The sequence below is a fragment of the Rhododendron vialii genome, chromosome 2a (assembly GCF_030253575.1).
Source record: "Rhododendron vialii isolate Sample 1 chromosome 2a, ASM3025357v1".
Classification (NCBI taxonomy): domain Eukaryota; kingdom Viridiplantae; phylum Streptophyta; class Magnoliopsida; order Ericales; family Ericaceae; genus Rhododendron; species Rhododendron vialii.
The window spans coordinates 5,267,774-5,290,822 of record NC_080558.1 but is presented as its reverse complement, the minus strand read 5'-3'; the positions used below and the strand labels follow the sequence as shown (position 1 = coordinate 5,290,822).

General features: G+C 41.1%; 3 protein-coding genes across 7 annotated transcripts; all 3 read left to right on the top strand.

The window, feature by feature from the left end:
• Positions 1-2,439: 2,439 nt before the first annotated feature.
• On the top strand, positions 2,440-5,912 carry LOC131316361 (uncharacterized). Its single transcript, XM_058345696.1, has 2 exons — positions 2,440-3,323; positions 5,357-5,912. Exons 1-2 carry the CDS (start codon positions 3,082-3,084, stop codon positions 5,412-5,414), a joined length of 300 nt encoding a protein of 99 aa, XP_058201679.1. The 5' UTR covers positions 2,440-3,081; the 3' UTR covers positions 5,415-5,912.
• A 2,698-nt stretch (positions 5,913-8,610) lies between these two features.
• Positions 8,611-15,765, top strand: LOC131316644 (heterogeneous nuclear ribonucleoprotein 1). Of its 5 annotated transcripts, none has more exons than XR_009197211.1 (5): positions 8,611-9,076; positions 12,249-13,471; positions 13,921-14,080; positions 15,049-15,128; positions 15,251-15,765. XR_009197211.1 is itself a non-coding variant. In XM_058346077.1 (2 exons), exons 1-2 carry the CDS (start codon positions 8,855-8,857, stop codon positions 13,341-13,343), a joined length of 1,317 nt encoding a protein of 438 aa, XP_058202060.1. In that variant the 5' UTR covers positions 8,611-8,854; the 3' UTR covers positions 13,344-13,673. The 5 variants fall into 5 exon arrangements, 1 of the variants encoding a protein (XP_058202060.1); XR_009197209.1 differs by having other exon boundaries at positions 15,046-15,128; XR_009197210.1 differs by having other exon boundaries at positions 14,988-15,765.
• Positions 15,766-16,974: 1,209 nt separating this feature from the next.
• Positions 16,975-22,659, top strand: LOC131316643 (protein unc-13 homolog). The gene is made up of 5 exons (XM_058346076.1): positions 16,975-17,729; positions 18,486-19,382; positions 20,262-20,714; positions 21,110-21,296; positions 21,500-22,659. The coding sequence occupies exons 1-5, from the start codon at positions 17,121-17,123 to the stop codon at positions 22,471-22,473; spliced, it is 3,120 nt and encodes a 1,039-aa protein (XP_058202059.1). The 5' UTR covers positions 16,975-17,120; the 3' UTR covers positions 22,474-22,659.
• Positions 22,660-23,049: the final 390 nt, after the last annotated feature.

Below are 23,049 nucleotides of genomic sequence, written 5' to 3'. Positions count from 1 at the left end.
AATTCTATTCTGACGTTTGAATTAATTAAGTAATTTTCTCTATGAATCATTTATTTTGGAAATATCCTAAAATCAAACGTTTCATTTTTATATTGATCGAGCCAGGAATCCAAGATACACATGGGGTATGGGAGGGATCAAATTTCTCCTGTATTCAGCGATGTGATTCCCCATGGATTGGGAGATTACTAATCTCATTCCCATTCTTACTCTTCACAAACATAAAAATGTTAGAATTCTGAAATCACATTTCCAATAAGATATCTGTCATCCAAATATAACCTAATTAAACTTCATGCAAGCGGGCGATTGAATTGGACCGCTAGAATTAGTCAAAGAAAAGCGTTACTTAGTTGTTCTGACCAATAGTAGAGTTATAAAAAATTAAACAATAGAGAGTTTGTTACATCATCATTGGACATTAGCACATGGACTAAAGTATCTAACAATAATACTCCTATACTCTACAATTGACGCGTAACATTTTTGATCCAACTCATCTCACTAACCACCACGTTTGACACTTGACAGTGTGTGTGTGTGTGTTTTTTTATTTTTTATGTTCTAAGGTTGGTATTATTAAGGTACAATGAACTTTTGTTTGATTACTCAGCAAATTTTTTTGGATCTCATTTGTTTCGACGAAAGGAATCTAAAGAATATGAATCGGAGTTGGAAAAAAGTCTCCACGAGGAACAAAAAGACAGTGAAAATCGTTTCGTTCGACATATATTTTGTCTCTAGTGAACTTTGTGGGACTTTTAGTCAAAATTTCTATTCTTCGATTCCTCTCATCGACGCGAATTATTAACCTAAAAAAATTGACGTACAACGCACAATTTTTTTATATTTTTCTGAAAATTTTTAGGTGTACCAGCTTTTTGGGAGGCCAGTTCATATAGAGCAAAACACTAGCTTTTAATCCAAATACTCGCAAGTGGACAGCGAAATTAATCTCCAAAAATAAATTGAGATGCGCGTAAACCGGAGAGTATAGAAAAACCATGACCTGGTTCAGTTCGGGGAAAAAATTGAAGTGGTCGTGACCACGATATAACGAACCAACGGCTAGCAATCAAAGCCGTCCATTTCTTAATTGATGAGCACTTGGTCCCACGTTTTGTCTCTTTTTACACCTACCCCCCATGCATATGCCCACATGCTCTCACATTATCTCCTTTGAAACTTTCAAAGCCTCCCCCAAATACTCCTACTCGTTTTTCCTATACTCCTCGAAACTTTGTTTTCTAACAACAATCACACGTTTAGAGAGTGGACGAGAGGCTTGTTCCTAGCATTTCCGTTTTAATAATGCATTGGTTAAACACCTGTACAAATACTCAACTTAATTGGACATCGATACATATGTAAATATTTCACTAACTCTTTTGCTTATTTACAAACAAAATACAATTGTTTACGTGCATCTCGAAAATTTAATATTATATACATAGTTTTGACGGAAAAAAAAATCAAAACATATATTTTGAACGAAAGTTAAAAATAAAATATAATTTTTTGAAAAAAGACTTTTTTTTAAAGTCCTCGTGTGGCGGAGAAGGCAATTATTTTTGAACTTGAAGTAGCAGTTTGGATTGGGGTGAAAAAAGTTGGGAGAAAATCAAGTGGAGTGAGAGTTTTTTTTGAACGGCAAAAGAAGTTTTCATTAATCACAAATATGCCAATATGAAAACAGTACAATAGAAAAAACGAATCCATCGAGAGAGCTTCGAAGAGTATTATACTCTCCTAGTATTGCAATTCCATCACTTAACCTACCCCTCGGCCCCTTGATTTTTCAAAATAAGATAGTTTACAAGAATCTAACAAAACACCTAAAGCTTAATTCCCACAAAACAAAGGAAAGCACATCCTTTTAATGTCCTACCCAAACTGGCCAAACACACACCTAATGGGTTGAGGCCCAAGCACCCAAACCCTAGCCAATCACAACAGCCAACATCACACCGGGAACCCTTCGCCAGAGGTCGCCTTGTTTGAACCCCATCTCGTCCTTGTCCGAACCCCAGCCACCTCAATCGCTATCGCCTCCTTCGCTGCCGCCAAAATGCCTTCTCCACTGCCATCTCCTCCATTGCAGAAATCTATCGCCAGACAATGCCATTGCTGCCTTATTCGAGCCGCCACCACAGAAAGTTAGTTAATATTTGGAACTCTTGAGTTCTATTTTAGAACTAAGCATCGGAGAGGAGAGGGTCTGCCGATCGGGTGCAGAGCGGTCGATTTCATCTTAGCACGGATAGTTCGGATTGAATCTGAGCCCATACAAATCTAAACCGTTTATTACTCAATTAAGATTCGAACCATCAATTACCAAGATAAGCCGTCAGATTGATCGATGTGCACCAATTTGCATAGTGTTCCTTGACAACATCCCCTTCCATTTTACAACTAACCACTTTTTAATCACTTTTTGGTGTTAGAAGTAGCAAGTGGCTATAGTAATTTTAACCATTGGACACGCTCACAAATACTCTCTCACACGCATATACTTATATAAATCCACTGTCCACGATATCCCTCTCTCCCACCAAAACTCCCAACTCCCATATGCTCGCTCCCTTTTTCTCTCCCGGATCCATTTCAATTCCATCAATTCTAGGGCTTTTGTTGAAATTAAGCGAAATCACATCTACCTCTGTGAGAAGTAGCATTATTTGTAGTTCAGCATTCCAAAAAATTCCAACTTTTTAGTTTAATTGAATTTTCCTCGTGAAATTTCGATCAAGGACGCAACAATAGCCTAATTTTCGGTGAAATTCGTGGGTTATGGGTAATTCATCTTTATAATGGTTTTTCCTTGACTCTTTGTTGCTTGTTTTTGTTGTTTTTCTTGGTTTTCCTTGATTAGCAATCCAAATCAGGGTTGACTTTCAATTTCTGCAAATCTTGGAGCTAGGGTTTTTGACTTGAAATTTCTAGTCCATGAAAAAAAAGACACTGCTTTTTCTAGCAATTGCTCATTGTTCAGTTTCTTTGTCCATTTGTTAGGTTGAGCTTTACAGTAGATATATACAGATATGTATATGTATGAATAGGTTTATATAGGGAATATCATCAATGGATAAAAGGGCTAAGGATTTTGGTAATGTGAAAAGTAGCTCCAAAGTTAAGCCCTTGCTTAGTGTAGGCTCGGAAAAAATTCAATTGAATGGAGAAATAGAAGGGGAAGAGGAGAAGGTGTCGTTGTTGCCGCCTCGGAGAGGTGGGATGTCTAAAAGTCCGGGGAAGCCGCGGCTGAAGGTGCAGTGGAACGACAAGGATGGGAGTAAGCTTGCAGAGGTAGTGGAATTTCAAAGAAGGTAATGCATTTTTTGCAACTCCTTAGGTCTAGTTATAAGAACTTTTGATCTTTCAGTTTGTTTATATGGATTAAAAAAGTTATTGTGTTGTTTGTTGTCTGAAATTCAATAGATTGTGGCTATAACCTGTTTACGACCAGGTAGATCCGGCCTGATTTGCTGTTATTGGATACAAAACCCAGATTTCTTATCTAAAGTTCTAATTTAGTACATATTTTGGGTATTGTGCTATTTATATGCTTTCGGAGTTCTAAGGTAGCAGAGGTAGTGGGATTTCAACCAAGGTTTCTACTTTTGCAATTCTTTTAGTGTGTGTTTTGGGTTGAGTCAACCTGAACTGGTTATGTTTCTGACCAGTTTGCCACCCAATAGGTCCAGCCGGTTTCTGAAATAGAGTTTTCCAAGGTAATGGGTTTGCGGTTTCTTGCTTTATATAGGTTTTAGGGGCTCTATGGTTTTTGATGTGAGATTCCTCAGTTGCTCTTCACCTTTGGACGTAGGATTTAAGCTAACCATGTAAACCTTAGTGCTATTGTGTGATTGGTTTGTTTTATTTTTGTCATAACATTTTGGTTGTCAGTTTTTGGGTTAAAAAGCATTTATCATTTTTTGTTGATCTCTGTGGAAGGAATGTGACATTTAAGACACCTGTGGATTGGAATTTGTAGCTGCATCTTCTGTTGGAGATTACAAAACCAAGGGCTTTCTTAACTATTAAGGGAAGAGCCAAAGAGCACAAATTCATTCAAAATGAATGTGAAAGTAGTTATGTGGTTTTATCTTTAAAGTCTACGGTTATTCTGGTATTTTACTTAAGAATTAAGCCCTCTTGATAGTTCTCGTGTGTAATTACTGACAGGGAGGGCAGCTTGAACTCTCCCTGTGTCCTGGAATCGACATATAGTCCAAAAGTAATCTGCAGTCTGTAATCTAAATCCAGCTTCGGTTCTATCGGCTTAAGCGTGTGCGTGTGGCACTTCTTTTTCTAGTAGGTTGTAAGGGTTCAGAATTTTCTGGTGCTTAGGTGCTGTAAAGACTTGTTTTATTTTCCCCACCATTTGATTTTGCTTCTCATTCTTGGTGTTTGAATTTAATTTCAAGTCACGGTCTTTCTGTCTTTACATATTTCCGACTTCACTGTCATAGTGTCATGAAATGAGATATCAAAATGCTAAGCACTTTTTTTTTTTTTTTTGATAAGTAAATTATTATATTAAAGAAGGCATTAAGGGAATGCCACCCGTATACAAAAAGGCCCTATACGCCACCTAGTGAAAGAACAACTCAAACCACTCTAGAAAATGATCAAGGGAGGGATTACACTCTCCCTTGTCCCAACTATACAAACTACTAACCACAAAACTTTTAATTTTAAATAAAGGCTTTTCAACCCCTTCAAAACATCTTGAATTCCTCTCACGCCAAATAGTCACAACTCAAACCTAAGCACTTTATGAGTCCCAACTGCAACTGCTGAAAGAGTTCTTATACTCTTTTGTCAATGAAATGCATGAAGAACTTGTTTAGCCAAATGAGTGATCTGTGGGGGGATGAGTATGCGGTTACTTACATGAAAATGTGTGTTTAATAGCATAATTAAGGATAGTATCATGTAGCTTGTTCACAAATGAAAACTAATCACGGACGGTCGTAGTAAGTGTGCATACCTGTTATGTAGAAGTTGATTTTGATAGTGCTTAGTGAAACTATAAATTTGATGTGATGACATTCATATTGCTGTGTTGAATGACATTACTAACAACTGCTTCGAGAAAGTGTGCGATGTTATAATAGTCGGAGAAACTTTTGCTACTCACTGGAGATTCTTTGCACTCATTGGTAGAGCAATAATAAATGATGCTCACTTTATCCATTATTTTTTATGGGGGGAAAGAACAGTTTATTATTCTGGAAAGATTAAAGGTGAAAATCTTTTCAGAAGATGGTGATTTAGCAAAGTGATTGTCTAGTTTAATGAATACCTTTCGAATAGACACTTTGCTGAAACTTTGTTTTCCTTTCTGTGCCTCCAGTGATGCGAGTGACTCTGATGATGAAGATTCAGATTCCTGCATATGTGCCATAATGTAGACCTTATTCAATTTTACCAATTCATTGGCAAACTCCTGGTGGACAAATGAAAGGGATTCCTCCCCTCCCCTCAATTTCATTTCGATTATAGTAGACAGATTGCGGAATTTTTGAACTTCCCGCTGTGAAAATGGACGAAAGGTTCCTGTTAACCAGTACAGCAGTTTCTGAAGTGTAGGTGGCATATTTCATACAAACAAGCTACCATTTGCTGAAGGTAGATTATTTGTTCACGGCCTTTTAGTCTTCTTAGCATTGAGAACGGGAACTGAAGTCTATGAGATCTGGGTTTGATTCATTTGTCTGATAACTTTAGCTGAATCCCTGTGTAGATAAAGGTGGTGGCAATCTTGTGCCCATCGTATGTATGTACTCTGTAATTTGTACTTCTTATTTTCTACCGTCAGTCTCGATATTAGATTTGTGATTGATATATTTCATCAATGAGTATTCTGTGTATGATCATCATGTGTAATAAAACAGCTGGTTCTTCTCTTTCGTCCTTTGTTTGTCTCTGGAATTGCTATTTTTACGGGTTGCGAATCATTTGTACAAGGCATGCTGTCTCTGCTTCTCGCCTTACCAAAATATTTCATGGATTTGACAAACAAGAAGTTGCATTGTTTTCAGTCGCACTGATCACCTAAGAGTATCATGAACCATAGTTTTGACGATTAGTAGCAAGTTCTGGGTGTTGATCATTTGGAGAACTTTCATGTACACCCTAAGAGTGTTTTTGAACGGTAATGCTACACACAACTTTAAAACACAACAGTGTTTGAAACCGTTAGATGCGCATGAGTTCACATGCATCGAACGGTTCTGAACACAATTATGTATGAAGTCGTGGTTTAAAGTTGTGTGCATACACATAATCTGTAATATGTCCACACGTTATTGCAATCAGAGGCAAATTAAGCTCAAATGACAGTAATCTTTAAGAGGAAATGAGAATTTGTAGATTGACCTAATCCATCTTCATATGTTTTGGGTTTGGACTGCAGATCCTCGCTCGCGCTCTTTATCTTCGCACTCACGAATTTTAGTTGTTTGAGAGATTTTCGAAAGACGTTTTCATGCTCATGTTCGCACACCCGCTCATTATGTGACATATGCTAGGCCAATTATCATCCCTTAATGCAGAGTAATTATTTCATACCCATGGGACGGTGCCCCAAATTCTTCTCTACTTTATTTGTACAAAGATGCTACTCATGCAACAATTCAAATACAACAACTTACATAACCTCTCACATATATGTGGGACCCACACATAGTAGTGCGTGTGGAGCCCACATGTATGTGAGAGGTTGTGTAAGTTGTGTTTGAATTGTTGTGTTGATTCTTTCGAAAAAGTAACAATTGGCCTAGGAACAGCGAGTAGTGCAGTTCTAGGCCTGATGCGGGCGTGCCAGGGCAGGATTGCTGCCCAAATTTGTATCAAGGCCTGAAAGCCTTAATCTGACTTCTAATTGGACGAAAGTGCACGGCCTAAGGGTGGAGACCGTGAGGAGGTTCGTGGTTTGCCTTTGCGGGCTAAGGACTTAAAATTTTCTAATCGTGTGAAAAATGGACAGAAAGGTAGAGCAAGGCCTAAAACAGAAATAAATGGATTTTATTAACTGTTTAACAAAGTTTGATTACAAGGAAATGAAATAAAATCTAGGCTTGGCTAGATTGAGTACAAACTATTCTAGAAAGTAAAGTTAATTGAACGATAAGCCGTGGGCTTGTTTGGTCGGGGACCGAAAGAAAAAAATAGTTAAAAGATAAATGAAATGAAATTTGGATAAGCCATGGGCTTTGATGGTCGTGGACTTTTGCCAAGGCCTTCAACTCTGGTATTTATAGGCAGATGTTCCAGGTCTTGAGCTGTTCAAGCTGCTTCCACAGGCCTTCATGCATGGCTGCCAAGTGTCCATTTTGAGCTGCTTCAAAATGCTCCAATGAGAGGCTATTCTTTGATAAAAACGTGCTCTTTACTCCAAGGAAATGGTAAAGGCCTGAAAAGCCTTTCTTTTCTGCATAAATCTTTGTAAAAGAGTAAAAGGAACTTCAGCATCCAGGCCTTTGAGCTGCTTGTGAGCAGCTACTGCTTGACTGAACGTCTTTTGGGCCTACCAATGATGAAGACCAAGGCTTCTTCAGGCCTTCTCACCATTTTTATTGGTCCTTGCATCCCTTGCGGGCCCTTAAATCCTCTAATCTTGACCCCTTATGGAAGAAGAATCGAGAAACAAAGGCTCAGCCAGATCTGGGTGAGCTGCTTGTGAGCAGCTTGCTTAGGTCTGCATGAATCAGTTACCAACAGCTCCAAGGGGCTGCATGTACTCCACCTGTCCTTGGTCTTGCTTTATGCTGAAGGATGGGGTCCACTCAGACTTTGAGCTGCTTGTAAGCAACTTACCCAGGTCTGCCCAGCAAGAGCATTCTAGGCCTTTGACCTGCTTATGAGCTGCTTGGGATGTCTCTATGCATGGCTGCCACGTGTCCTTGGTCTGGTTGAGTTGCTTGCCTGCATGGATGCTTGTAAAAAAGGGATATTGGGGCCCACCAAGGCCAAAAACGCAGGCCTGGTTGAGCTGCTGGAGCAGCTTGCTAGGGAGAAGCTTCTAGGCCTTTGAGCTGCTTGTGAGCAGCTTGCTTACCAAGCATGACTAAGCAGCTTATGGCCTTCTTGACTTGGTCAGTTTTAGGCCTAAATAAATCCGAAAAACTGGGCCTAGACCTGAAAAACAAATCTTGGCCTTATTGGGCTAGATAGGTCTGAAAAACTAGTCCGGGCTTTGATTAGTTGGGCCGAGGCTTGAAAATGGGCCTAGATCTAAAAATCAATTTGGGCCTTGACTAATTAGGCCATGCTCCAAATATTAATGTGGCCTAATCAATTTTCAAACTCTCTCCTGCCTTTCCAAACTTAATTTGGCCTAATTGTGGCCACTTTAAATTCTTCCAAAGGCCCAATTCTACAGGTGACCGATTTATAAGGCTTCTCAAGGCCTGAAACCATCATTCAAGGCCTTCTTTTAACCAATAAATTGATTTTCTGAATTTTGGCCAAAAATGGGTGTAAACATGTGTGAGTATCATTTTTGTTATTTGTATGGGCTTCACACTTTTTGTTGTGAAAAAAGAGTTCGGGGTACCACGTGGCGGTGAGTATAAACAAAAATTCTTCCAAAATGCGTCTGTTTCACACGGTCTGGGATTGGACCGCAGATCCTTTACTAGATCGCAGCAGCCAACCACCGCCAAACCATCTCAACCCTCCAACCCACCCAATCCCATCCGTCCATTTTTCGATTACTACTTCTCCACTTCCTTCTTATATTTTCCTCCCACTTTAACCTATTCCCCTCTTTCCCTCTCTCTCCTCACATCACCCAGTAGCCGTTTTCCTCCACAAACCCTCACTTAGAGAGAGAGAGAGATAATAAGTGATGGACTCAGACCAGGGAAAGCTCTTCATCGGCGGGATTTCGTGGGAGACCACCGAGGAGAAGCTGAAGGACTACTTCGAGTCCTACGGCGCGGTCTTGCAGACCGTTATCATGAGAGACAAGCTCACTGGGAAGCCAAGGGGGTTTGGGTTCGTCGTGTTTGCAGATCCGTCGGTCCTCGATAGGGTTCTTCAGGACGCGCACACCATTGACGGCCGAACTGTGAGATTATGGCTCGATTCGGGCTTTTTATGGGTCTTTTTATTCGTTTTTGTTTGTGGGTTTTTGTGCTTTTGATGTGTTTTTTTGTTGGTTTAATGGGTCTGGTCTTATATGCCATGGTACGATGAGATTATGCCTCGATTCCACCATTTTATGTGTCTTTTGGTGATTTTGGTTTGTCGGTTTTTGTTCTTGTGATGTGATTTTTTGTAGGTATAATGGGTCTGGTCTTGTATGCCACGGTACGGTGAGATTATGCCTCGATTCCACCATTTCATGGGTCTTTTCGAGATTTTTGTTTTTGTACGTGTACTGTATTTTTTCATGGGTTTAATTTGTATGGTCTTATGAGCCATGGTAGATATATGTACTTGTTTAGATACGTATATGGACTGTGTCTGTAGGAACTAGGAACGCTTGAATAGTATTCCTATATCTGTATGCCTGGGTTTTTGTACATGTACAAAATGAACTTGAGGAGTGCTACTATTCATTCGAACTCTCCAATAACACACTCAAAACTCAATCATCTCTCATTTTTCCTGTAAACTTTTAAATATTAATTATTTAACATTAATCAAATATATTCAACATTGGCCTTATTTTAAAGATATTGTTCATGTCTTTAATGGTAGTAATTTTGTCACTATTGGATCACAATGGTAAAACTTACACACTTTCTATTGTGTAAATATATATGAAGAACCTTCATACTTTGGAGAAGTCTCCACATAGGAAGAATCAAGAGGGTTTCTCCATTTTGAAGGAAGAAATTGAAGTATGGTTGGAGAAGATTTGAAGCATGGTTGGAGATGCGCTAATGGGTCTGGTCTTATATGCTATAGTAGAAACATGTGGTTTATGAATGTGGTATTTATATGTACATATTGTTTGCTTTTTGTTGTGGTTTATCATCTCCAACCCTTGATCTAATATTTCGTTGATCCTCAATAGGGTTCTTCAGGATACACATCATTGACAGTAGAACAGTGAAATTATGCCTCGATTAGGCCATTTTATGGATGGTATCTTCATTTTTGCTTGTGGGTTTTTGTGCGTGCAATTTTGGGTTGGGTCTGTTCTTATGTGCTTATATGCCTTATTAGACATATGTCCTTGTTTATGCACGTATATGGAGAGTGTATATAAATAGTATGTGTGTATGTACATATTATTTGCGTTCTATTGTGGTGTTACCATCTCAAACCCTTGACGTAGTCTTTAAGGAAGTACAGATTTATGCTAACTTGCTAAGTAAAAGGCAAAGTAGCTTCTATCCTTTCTGCAACTAGTATTGATTACAGAGTTACCTAGTGATCCATCAATTCGAGGAAGTGAAAGTATTTTGAATCTTTGACCAAATCTTTTAGTGTAAGAAGGTTTTTGAGATTAACTTTTGAACTTCTAGAAAGAACTGAATGGCATGTTTAATGATTCAAGCTTTTCGGCAATGTTCTAAAAATCGCTAGGCGCTAGTTGGAAGGAAAAGGGGCGCCTAGCGCCTAGGCATTGACTAGTCGGCCTCCTAGCGCCAAGGCGGGGACTAGGCGCCTGATTAGTCGGCTGTCTCATCTAGGCGTCGGACCACCACCTAGCGCCTAGGCAGGGACTAATCGGCCTAGGCGGCTGCCTTTTAGAACATTGCTTTTCGGGTTTTGAGTTTTTTTGATCCTAGGATGCTCGATAGGGTTCTACGAGACTATTGTCATCACGGTAGAATGGTGAGATGATGCCTCATCTCCTCCTTTTGACGGGGCTTTTTGTCATTTTTGTTTGTGGAATTTTTTATTTGTAATGCTGTTTGGGTTTAATGGGTATGGTCTTGTGCTATATTTGGTACGCTTAGTTCATATAAACATATACAAACAGCATATATGTTTCTTTTCTTCATTATTGTCTGTGAGTTTTTGTTCCATTGCTGATTTTGTTGGGTCTTATATGCCATAGTACATAAGCAATATATGCTCATATAGGAGTTGCGTCAAGCATTATGATGTTTCTCTTATTCGTTTTCATACGTGGGTTTTAAGTACCTCCAATGCTATTTCTGTTGGATTTAAGCCCTGTGGTTTTATACACCACAGTATTAGTGTGTCGCACTTGTTTATAATCATGTAATCCACCTTTTTTATGCTTCTTTTTTTCATTGTTGGTTTTGGGGGTTTTTGCTTCTTCCAATCCTATTTTTGTCGGATTGAATTGGTCCTGTCTGTTATGCTATAGTAGAATTTTATATAGACTTAAATAGACAGATATGGGATACGACTCTATTTTGTCTCTGTGGTTTTTGGTACTGCTATGCTAATTGTGTTGAATTTTGGTGGTCTGGTCTTATATGCTCTGGCAGATATGTACACTTGTATATAAAAGCAAATGAGTATCATAAAAAACATTAATATCTATCTTGTTTCCGAAGTCTTTTTTTTTTTTGAATGGTGTTCTGTTGGGTACTCGTAACAGGATTGTATAATTTTTGTCGGGGCACTGATGGACTGATGGATTAGCATTAGTTTATCATGAATAAGTCCATGTGTATTGATGGTTTAGTTAATCAATTAGGTGTATAGTAAAATTGGGTTTCCAAATGTTTTGTATCTTTGGGTTTTTATGGCCAATTCATGATCCATTTTGTCGTTATCTTGCGATGCTTTTTTGTGTACTCATTTCTTCTTTTTGTTACTTTTGTTGGGCGTTGATGCGCAAGTGTACAAGATTAATAGATGTTACTATTACACAGTCTCTTGTTTTGGCTTTTCGAGGTTTTCTAACTACTTAGTTTGATGAATGGTATTAATTGTGCCTTGTTAAGGTTATAGCATCTTAGATCTGTGTTTTGCTAATTTTTTCATTCTTGAAAGAAAGAAGGCATGCCTCCACTTACCCCAGTTTTTGGTGGAGGCACAAGCGTTGGCAACGTGGTTCAACATTGATCGGATGTTGAAGTTCAAAAATAAAATAAAAAAATTGATTGGATGTTCCCTTTATTTTCTTGTTTGTTTGAGTGCCAGTGAACATATGTGTTGACACTTGACACTACCTATTTGTGCACTCCGACATCCTTTTTTGCTACTAATATTTTGCTTTCTTTATGTACGCCTGAATTGTAGTTTAGAGGGATCACTGATTGGTTTTTACGTTTTCCATTTGTTATTTTGACCTCTTGTTTTTTTAGGTTGAGGCTAAGAGGGCCTTATCAAGGGGTGAACAACAGCCTTCCTCCAGGTCTGGACATAATAATAATGCTAGAAACTTTGGAAGTGGCGGAGAAACCAAGACCAAGAAAATATTTGTTGGAGGCTTGCCACCTACTTTGAGCGAGGAAGGATTTCGTCAGTATTTTGAGTCTTATGGTAATGTGACGGATGTGGTAGTTATGTATGATCAGCAAACCCAACGACCTCGTGGATTTGGGTTTGTTTCCTTTGATGACGAGGATGCAGTCGATAGGGTTTTGCACAAGACATTCCATGATTTAGACGGTAAGCAAGTGGAAGTCAAGCGTGCTCTGCCTAAAGATTCCAACCCTGGCGGTGGTGGCAGTGGCCGTTCCATGGGTGGAGGTGCTGGGGGTGGTGGTGGTGGTTATCAGGGTTACAGTGCTTCTGGCGGCAACTCTGGTTCTTATGATGGTCGAGTGGATTCTTCCAACAGGTACATGCAATCGCAGAATACTGGAGGTGGGTTCCCACCTTATGCTTCTTCTGGGTATAATGCTCCTGGTTATGGATATGGTCCTTCAAATAACAGCATGGGTTATGGTGGTTATGGAAGTTATGGTGGCCCCGGAGCTGCGGGATACGGAAACCCAAATGTCCCTAGTGCTGGTTATGGAAGTGGTCCACCGGGGGCCCCACGGAGTTCATGGAGCTCTCAGGCTCCCTCTGGCTATGGTGCTGTTGGACCCACGGGTCAATCTCCTGGCGGAGGAGCTTCTGGGTATGGCGCCCAAGGGTATGGTTATGGTGGGTATGGTGGGTCAGATGGGTCTTATGCAAATCAAGCCGCGTATGGTGCTGTTGGAGGGCGCGCAGGGAGTGTCCCAAATAGCAATGCTCCTGGTAGTGGTGCTGGAGAGATGCAGGGTGGTGGTGGGGGCTACATGGGAGGTAGCTATGGCGATGCCAATGGGAATGTAGGGTATGGAAATCAAGGATGGACCTCTCAAGCTTCTGGAAATTATGGAGCTCAGGCAAATTCGCAAGGCGGGCCAGTTGGATATGGTAGTGGTTATGGTGGTGCTCCAACACGACAGGCTCAACAGCAATGATTGGATGGCTTTATTCCATCTTGGACTTTGGACCTTTTTGCTCTGAAGATATCCATCAAGGCTATTGTCCCATGTCTTCCAGAAAGGAGGGGATGGCTCTTGTTGGATGTCGTCCACACATTAAACTGGTTGTATTGCTCGACCCCCAGTAGTTTGCACCATCTATTCTGCTTGCTTTTAGTCGTACTTTTAAGGAGTAGACTTGTCTCTTCTATAGTAATTGCTTTTGAGATTAGTTTACATTTCGGCGTGCTTAGTACTTGTGCTATTTAGCCATTCTGGAGCTTTTCCTTATTGTAGTGTATGCTATCAATGCTTATGTTGAACTTATGTCGTGTTGAGTGTAGTTGATTTTTTTTTTTTTCTCTATGATGTGAATTTAGTTATTGATCTCTGGCCATTTTTAGCAGGTTATAGGAAGTTACATGAGTACTTGTGACACATAGGAGCTGAGATATAGCCATAAATGCCACTTGGGCTACAACTTCGTAATGGCTAGCGATAATCATAGTGGTAGTTGAACTTTGGAATGAATGGCATAATCATTTCCCTGTGTATTTGCCCTTGTCTTGTACAGGAGAGAGAAAGATGCCCAAGTTCTGAAGTGGTCATAGTTGACCTAATGATGGCAGTCATATTTCCGGAATCATCCCATTTCTTGTTTGGAATCTCTCACATTCTTCATTCGGGTTGTGGTGAGCTGATGGATTTTTCAAAGCTGAACAAACAGCAAACCGGTATGTTAGCTAGAGCAGTAAGGCAAATTTCTCATCTTCATAACTTCAATCTGACAAAAATCATTTAGGCTGCTTATTGGTAGTATAGAGCCTTAGCAATGGGTATTAGATGCGTAAATCACAGTAGTCTCGTAATTGGCCGGTAAATTGTCATTTTGTGTTTCCAGACAACTGGCCACATCTGATTTCCTGTGTTTATCACTCTCTATTCCTATTTCAATTGGAATAGCAAATCATTATTTATATAGGAGTGTCACTCTTTCCCTTGTGGAGACATGATTTCCTTCCTACTGTGCTGCCAATGTTGATGGTTGCAAATATCGTAATTTATATTGGATAAGATTTACAAGAAATGCATTGTCGTAGTGGCTTGTTCTTTAAATGGGACTAATTTTTACGTCATTGTCAGAATAAAATTTCTCTTGATTGGATAATCTATACAAACGTATATAGATAAGTTTCTGTAGCTACTTATTCATGTGATCAGCTCCTGGCACCCCTCCCCAGTGGTTGCTGGTCTTGTTTTATAGTTTATTTGTATAGATGAACCATGAAAAATGTTGTTTAGATGCTGCATGATTTTGTTGCGTTGCGGATTAGTTTAATAGTCTCTTTTTTTGTAATTTTTAAAGAGTTTCAATGCAAGCTGTTGAAGGGAAATATTAAGAGCTATTAGAAACATTTTTGGGATATATTTATGATTCTGTACTATGGAATACTCGGAAAAACTTAAATTTTTGGAACAGCGACTTATTTTTTTCCCTTTGGATTTGGTGTGAATATTCATTTGCACTTTGTTTTGGAGATTTATTTAGTGTCGGAATTTTGATTTAAACTTTGCTTCCAAATTTGCTTTTACACAATCCTGTTTAGTGAGTCATTATCTAGGCCAACATTTCTCTCTTAGGCACACAACTGAACTGAAACTGGAGAAAAACAGAAGCTTAGTCCTTATTTTGTTTCAGAAGGGAGTTTGTAAAGGAGGCTGCGACATTAAATCGGCTGGTATTACTGGAAGGGGAGGTGATGTGGAAATCGGTGACTTAAGGTGAGAAAGCAACTGTGCGAGTTTGGGGCACGTTTGGTCTTGGCTTAGTTTATTTCCTCCCTGTATTTCTTGTCTTTTCGTGTTAATATTTGGGTTGTTTGCTCCCTCGGCACTTTATCTAGTGCAATCTCTTGTTGCTTACAAAGGAGGTGGTGAAACCGGGGGAGAAATTTATAGAACAAGTGTATATGCATTTGGGGGATTTTTTTTTTTTTGCCCCCGTGCTAAAATCATGCTGGACGCAACTCAACTTTGGCTCATTCTCTCAAGCCTTTTGAGTTACTTGGGCGCAATGGCGAGTTTTATTTCCTCTTCGCTCTGTGAGTCTGGTTATACCAGTCTACGACCATGGTTCGAGTTGTGGAAATCAGTCTCTTCGTGAAGTTTTGGACAGGCTTCCTACGGTTCTTGATTGGGATCAAGAATGAACTCAAAATTAAAGCTCATCTATTCACTTAGTTTGTGACTCTACACACTTGAGCAAATCCCGACCTTTTCCTTGTTTTTTTTTTTAAGGTGGGAATAATATCGTAGGTCCCAGAATTGGGACCGTAGTGTTTGTAAGATTGTTTTAACATGTAAGTGAGAACAGTATATATTTGTTCGAGTAAATCCTAATATTGATGATCTTGAAAAATACAAGCAAACTATCTTCCCAGTTCCCATTCTATATTTTCATGAAAGATTATTGTAACTTGTTCTTTAAATAGGAAAAAAAATTCTATGGGACGTGGGAGGACTATTTTGCTAGGGATAGGGGACCAGTACAAGACAAGTTAGGTTAAATGTTGGAGAACTTACACTACTCTATTTAAGGGAAAATGGAAGGTGACGCGTAAAAACCAGGGTGAGGTGTAAAATCTAAATCACCATTGCAATACTACCTTCGCCTATAGCGAGGTTTGTACCGTAGACCTCTCAGCTGGAAGGATGAAGGAAGTGGCATCTGGAGTAGAGTCCGTTGGGTACATTACCATATGTTACTAATGTTAGTAAACATTCAATCTTTATTGAAAGTGCTTGCCAAATTCATGGATACCTAATTTACAGTGGTTGTACGCTTTCCGCTCTGTTTCACTGCTCAACATTTCACCATCCGGCTCGATAATTAATTGTTCGGATTAAAAAAAAAAAACTCTTCTAGGAAGAGTTTTTTAAAATTTGAACTATACAAAATTGTTTTGGACGGTGAAATTGAGAGCGCTTGAGAGAGCGATGAATTTTGCGCTTAATTTGAAGGCCATAGTCCAATTTAAGGCCACTTGGAGTCTTGGACTATGGCCGCTTGCCAAATGGATACTCAAATTGGGATTGCCACTGTTTAATTTGTCTGTAAACTTGAAAAATTGGTTGCCGCTCTCTTCTTTGACTATTTGTGTATGAGTGAAAAAATGACTAACATTCCACCCAAGTTCCCACAAATTTTTATTGAACGGGCATTGTACGCTTTGGCCGTTGTTCAATAATAAACTTGGACGCCCTCACTGAACTTGGCATTTGCGAAAAGATATGAGATACGTGGTCACTTATCCAGACGTCTATCGAAGCTTGGCTCCAGCGTGATTTATGGGGTGTCACATCAACATATTGAAAATCATTTTAATTAGATATTTGGATGTTTATTTGAGTGTGTACGTGGGTGTGATTGTAACATTTTTGTTTGAGAAATAGTACTAGTAATTCCTCAGAAATTGTCGGAAGACTAGTGCCCATGTTTGATCCCTCTACCCATTTTCGCTTTTCTTTCTCGTTTTCAATCACACAGCAAAACCAACCAACCAACCAAATATAACCCCTCTCTCTCTCTCTCTCTCTCTCTCTCTCTCTCTCTCTCTCTCTCTCTCCTATTTTCCTACTTACATTCACCCATCCCTATTTTCTCTCTCTGTCTCTCCTTATTTTCCTTCCAGAGAGACAAATGCTCTCCTTCTGTCTCCCCTCTCCACCGCCGGATATCTGACCCACGACCACCACAGCAACAAACCCACAATCATGGGCCATCACACCCGCCGAGACTCTGCACCCACCATTCCTTCTAACCCACCACCACAACCCCACCACCATAATGACGAAACCACAGCCGCCGCTGCCGGCGAACCCATCGACCTCCCATGCCCCTTCGGAACTCTCGAAGGCCTCGACACCGACGACTTCCGCGAAATCGCCTACGAGATTTTCTTCACGGCATGCCGGTCCTCACCCGGCTTCGGCGGCCGAAACGCGCTGAATTACTACTCTGCCTCCGCCGTGGACGGCGGCGGAGAAGGCGGCGGGATGGGGTCGCCGGTGAAGGAGAAGGGGGTGGGGATGGCGGTGACGAGCAGGGTGAAGAGGGCGTTGGGGCTGAAGATGTTACGGCGGTCGCAGTCAAGGCGGACGAGCTCGGTGGGGGTGGGGGCGGCGGCACCTTCGTCGCCGTCGTCGCCCGCACACCACCACGGCGGAGGGGGGAGTCCGGGGGCGGCATTTAGTACGGTGCCGGGGGCGGGGAGGACGAGGCGGCCGATGACGTCGGCGGAGATCATGAGGCAGCAGATGAGGGTGACGGAGCAGAGCGATAACCGGTTGAGGAAGACCCTCATGAGAACTCTTGTTGGCCAGGTACGTAGTACATTTGGTTCTCCATGCATGCATATCAAGGTTTCGAATGTGGGCGAGATGAAAAATCACATGCGTATTGGTTCACGGACTGGTTCACGATGTCATAGCCGATATTCGACCGTTACGGGTTATTTATGTACCTTAATAGTATTGTTTTTGTCAAAAACAATTTTTTAAAAATTCACCACCAAGAAATATGTTTAGGAAAATTGTCTTGTTTAAATTAAACAACAATTTTTAGATAAATCATTATCATTGTAGTAATATGTTTAGTTGTTTTTTGCATGAATACAAGTTATGCCTGGGAACGAAAGAGAATTCCGTACGAACAATTTGTTTTGAAATCAATTTTTTTATTAGATTTCTTTGGTGAGATATCGTTTGGTGAAGGTTTAAATGTCATAGTTTATCATAATTACGACATCTTTATATTTGTATCGTCCCAAAAAATAAATTCAGAATTTTTATATTAGAAAATCTTTTAAACGGAGGGTTTTGATAGTTGTTTAGAGAGGTGAATCACGACTGTCTCCGGATATTAACGAAATTTTCTAAGAAAGAGTTAAGTTCCGGATGTTAATGAAACTTTTTTAAGAAAAAAAATAAACTCTTTCCCATAAAATTTCTTTAAATCCAGACCGTCCAAAGTTAAAACGGACGGTTGAAATTATGCAGCTCCGTGAACATTCTATTTCCAGCAGCTCCATGAATAACTCTCTTCTTTTTATTTTATATATATGTTTTCGATATTTGTAGATGGGGCGGCGAGCCGAAACCATAATCCTACCATTAGAGCTCCTCCGCCATCTAAAGCCCTCCGAATTCACCGACCCCCACGAATATCACATATGGCAAAAACGCCAGCTGAGGCTCCTCGAGTACGGCCTCCTCCTCCACCCCTCCACCCCCCTCGACCCTTCCAACCAGTTCGCCACCCGCCTCCGCGACATCATCGCCGCCGCCTCCACCAAGCCCATCGACACCTCCAAAAACTCCGAGCCCATGCGGTCCCTCTGCAACGCCGTGGTCTCCCTCTCCTGGCGCACCCACGACGGCTCCCCCACGGACACCTGCCACTGGGCGGACGGGTTCCCCGTCAACGTCCACATCTACACCGCCCTCCTCCGGTCCATCTTCGACGCCAAAGACGAAACGCTTGTTCTGGACGAGGTGGACGAGTTGCTGGAGCTGATGAAGAAAACCTGGTCTACTTTGGGGATTAATAAGAAGATTCACAACATATGCTTCACCTGGGTTCTGTTCCAGAACTTCATCTTGACGGGGCAGGTAGAGGGGGACCTGCTCTGCGCGACGCTGGCCATGCTGAACGAGGTCGCGGGGGACGCCAAGAGAGGGGACAGGGAGGACTCCTACCCGAAGATGGTCGGGTCGGTCTTGGTGGGGATCAAGAAGTGGGCGGAGAGGAGGTTGTTTTGCTATCACGGGGCGTTTCACAGGGGCAGTGTTGGGCTGATGGAGACCCTTTTGCCGTTGGTTTTTGCGGCCGCGAAGATATTGGAAGAGGATATTGTGGGTTTTGTGGCAGTTGATCAAGAGAAAGCTGGGGATGTGATCAGTAATGTGACTGTGGACTCGACTGGGAATCAGGTGGATCGATATATCCGGTCTTCGCTCAAGTATGCATTTGCTAAGGTTTGTGTTTTTATTCCTTTGAGATTTTGTTCTTTTGGTTATTTTAGTTTTTACCTTGTGTGTTGGCCCAAAAAATGCACTAATCCCTGCCCCAGAGTAACCACACAGTTTAAAACTTTTTCCACCTGCCGTGGAAACCGTGGATTTTCTGCAACAGCCGTTGTAGGTCTCACCATGTGTTTATTGTTGTAATCTGAATCGTTTCATCTTGTAGAGCTCGTAAAGTAGTATATGCACGCAAAAAATCAGTTTGATCGGATATGAATAGGTATATCAATAATTGAATTTTGGTTTATAACATACATGTTTTGATTCTGTCAATAGTTTTAAAGTTAAATGTTTGTAGCCTTGGTCCAAACTGTGAGGAGTTATGTGTTCACTTTGAAACATTTAGCAGGTTACTTGTTTTGGGGCCAATCCACATAGGTGAGGTGTACTTACATCTTTTTGTTGTTGTTTTGCTCCGTCCCAAAAGGTTAGACACTTTTGTGTTTTTCTTGTCCCATAATATTTGTCTAGTTTGAAAAGTCAATAGCAAAACTTGGTGAATTTCTCATTTTACCCTTTCCTTTTGCACAAGAGACGACCAATTCAATTGGATAAAGTACACTTGTTTAGCGCCAAAACCTTTTGCATCAGGGCCAAAAATGGGGCACCAAATTTCAAATATTCAAGTACTGGTCATAGTACAGAGCTACACAGGGGTATTTTTCGAAGTTTGTCTTTCCATTGTACTTTAAATTTTCTTTCTTAAAATTTGGAATTCCCAGAAGTGTCTAACTTTGCGGGGCGGAGGGAGTAAGTTAGTACCATTTAATTTTCAGCTTAATACATGTATTTGATGTTCTCTCTGTTGGTCCTTTGGTGTATGAACAAAAGCTGCTAGAGAAAGGGAATTACAATGGCATCACATTTGAAGTACAAGAAGTGGCCGAGGCCCTCATTAATCTTGCAAGAGAGACCGAAGAACTAGCCATGAAGGAGAAGGTGGTGTTTAGCCCTGTGCTCAAGAAATGGCACCCGATCGCAGCCGGAGTTGCAGCCGTGACACTCCACACTTGCTATGGCACCTTATTGAGGCAATATTTGGCCGGTGCGTCACCTCTCACAAATGAGACAATATCGGTATTGCAGAGAGCCGGAAAGCTGGAAAAGGTGCTGGTGCAAATGGTGGTTGAGGACTCTGCTGAATGTGAAGATGGGGGAAAAGCCATTGTTAGAGAGATGGTTCCGTACGAAGTTGATTCAATCATATTTAACCTGTTGAAACAGTGGATGCAGGAGAGGTTGAAGAAAGGGAAGGAGTGCCTCCAGAGAGCAAAAGAAACTGAAGTAAGTTTTACTAATAATTTTGATTGGCATAAAAAATAAACTGCTAAAACTGAAGTAAGTTTATCACAAGAAGCACGGGCACGGACACAGACACGGACACGGACACGGACTCATGGTCACGCTGTTTTTTTGCAAAATGTTATGACACATTTTTTGGCGACATGTGCACACGTCTCTGGCTTTTCCAATTGACAAAATATAGTAACGAAAACGGACATGTACTTGGGTTTGTTTTGCACGTGTCTGCACGTGTACGTGTTTGACATGGATACACGAGGCCGGTAGATGTGTCCGTGCTTCTTAGAGTTGATCTATTGCTGATTTGTTTAATTATGCTAACTTTATACGAATTCTGAGTACTATGAGAGTAAGATCTTGCTATATTTTTGTACCAGACATGGAACCCCAAATCCAAAACTGAGCCATATGCACAATCATCTGTGGAGCTAATGACTCATGCCAAAGAAACTGTGAACGCCTTCTTTGAAATTCCATTAGGCATTTCTGAGGATATAGTTCATGATCTTGCCGACGGCTTGGAGCATCTCTTGCGCGAGTACACTACCTTTGTTGCATCATGCGGTAAGAAGAACCGCCTCTCAAACATTCCTTGAGCCGTGTTTGGATCATAAGTTTGTCGAGGGATTTGTAAAGAGAAAATAGAAGATATAAGAATTTCTTCTCGATACACAAAAATCTCTTCAACAAATTCAAGATCCAAATACAGCAGCAAGCCAACAACAGTATTGTGATCTTGGATACTCATTCTTTTTGGATCTTTTCAGGATCAAAACAGAGTTACATCCCAACTCTTCCTCCTCTGACTCGATGCAACCGGGACTCGAAGTTCACCAAGTTGTGGCGAAAGGCTACCCCTTGCAGTGTCATAGTGGACGATGCACATCTGAGTGCATCAAACGAAGGGCACCACCCACGCCCTTCAACAAGCCGCGGAACACAACGCCTCTACATCCGCCTCAACACCTTACACTACCTCCTAACCCAGCTCCACTCGCTCGACAAAACCCTCTCTCTCTCCCCTCGCGTGATTCCCTCAACCCGCCACCGGTACACCAACCGTAGGCATGCTGGCAGTTCCTCCTCCTACTTTGAGCTTGCCTGCTCGGGCATTCAAGCCGCTACTCAGCATGTGTCGGAAGTTGCTGCCTACCGTCTAATCTTTTTAGACTCTAGTTCTGTATTCTACGACACATTGTATTTTGTCGATGTTGAAAACTCGCGCATAAAACCAGCTTTGCGAACTCTGAAGCAAAACCTCACTCTCTTGGGTGCCATTGTCACTGACAGGGCTCAGCCGCTGGCGATTAAAGAAGTCATGAGAGCCTCTTTCGAGGCCTTCCTCATGGTTCTGCTGGCTGGTGGAAGCTCACGGATCTTTTCAAGGACGGATCACCAGATGATCGAGGAGGACTTTGACAGTTTGAAGAAGGTGTTTTGCACGTGCGGTGAAGGGTTGATAGTCGAGGATGTGGTGGAGAGAGAGGCTGAGACGGTGGAAGGGGTGGTGGCGTTGATGGGACAATCCACGGAACAACTCGTGGAGGATTTCAGCATCGTGGCTTGTGAAGCGAGCGGGATTGGGGTCGTGGGCGTAGGGCAAAAACTGCCCATGCCTCCCACGACTGGTAAATGGAATAGATCGGATCCAAATACGATACTAAGGGTCTTGTGCCATAGGAAGGACAAAGCCGCGAATGAGTTCTTGAAGAGGACATTCCAATTAGCAAAGAGGAGGTGATGACCGATCGATTTTTTATGTATAGCCGAAGCAAAAGATTGTTACATCATTCATTTTTTTTGAACAAAATCTGGTTGAAGCCGCATAAAGGAAATGTGAAAGAGTTGCATTGTACTATGTTTTATTATATGTTCAGAATTTTGAATGTGAAATGAGAGGGAAATTGTATAGAAAATTGTGAGAGAACTGGGTGTAGTCTTCAATTGTTGTTTTAACTTGGGGGTCTGAGAGAGGAGGAGGGTGTACTGATTTTGGTGTTCATTTGTTCAACAACACAAGGCAATAAAAACCAAGAAAACAACACAAGGCAAATGTTAGTACTTACTGGTGGGAGGGTGTGCAAATGGATGTTTTTGTTTCTGCTTTCCTCTGCTCTTTTTTGCAACTCTTGAGGCATTTGAATGTTACAAAAGGATAATTGAAAGGTGATTTCTATTTCTTGTTTTTTGTTCACTTTAAGTTAAGTGAGTTGCTGTTGCCCTATTTATCATGACAGATACTGTTTGATGGAAACCGAAGGGGTTGGCCTGTTTGCTGAGGTTTTGAGAGTTGAGAGGGTTTGTTCATTCTTTAAGA

Coding starts and splice junctions, on each gene's coding strand:
- LOC131316361 (XM_058345696.1), top strand. CDS start 3,082: ATGGATAAAAGGGCTAAGGATTTTGGTAATGTGAAAAGTAGCTCCAAA. Junction 3,324..5,356: donor GTAGTGGAATTTCAAAGAAG/GTAATGCATTTT, acceptor CTGTGCCTCCAG/TGATGCGAGTGACTCTGATG.
- LOC131316644 (XM_058346077.1), top strand. CDS start 8,855: ATGGACTCAGACCAGGGAAAGCTCTTCATCGGCGGGATTTCGTGGGAG. Junction 9,077..12,248: donor ACACCATTGACGGCCGAACT/GTGAGATTATGG, acceptor TTGTTTTTTTAG/GTTGAGGCTAAGAGGGCCTT.
- LOC131316643 (XM_058346076.1), top strand. CDS start 17,121: ATGGGCCATCACACCCGCCGAGACTCTGCACCCACCATTCCTTCTAAC. Junction 17,730..18,485: donor TGAGAACTCTTGTTGGCCAG/GTACGTAGTACA, acceptor CGATATTTGTAG/ATGGGGCGGCGAGCCGAAAC. Junction 20,715..21,109: donor AGAGAGCAAAAGAAACTGAA/GTAAGTTTTACT, acceptor TTTTTGTACCAG/ACATGGAACCCCAAATCCAA.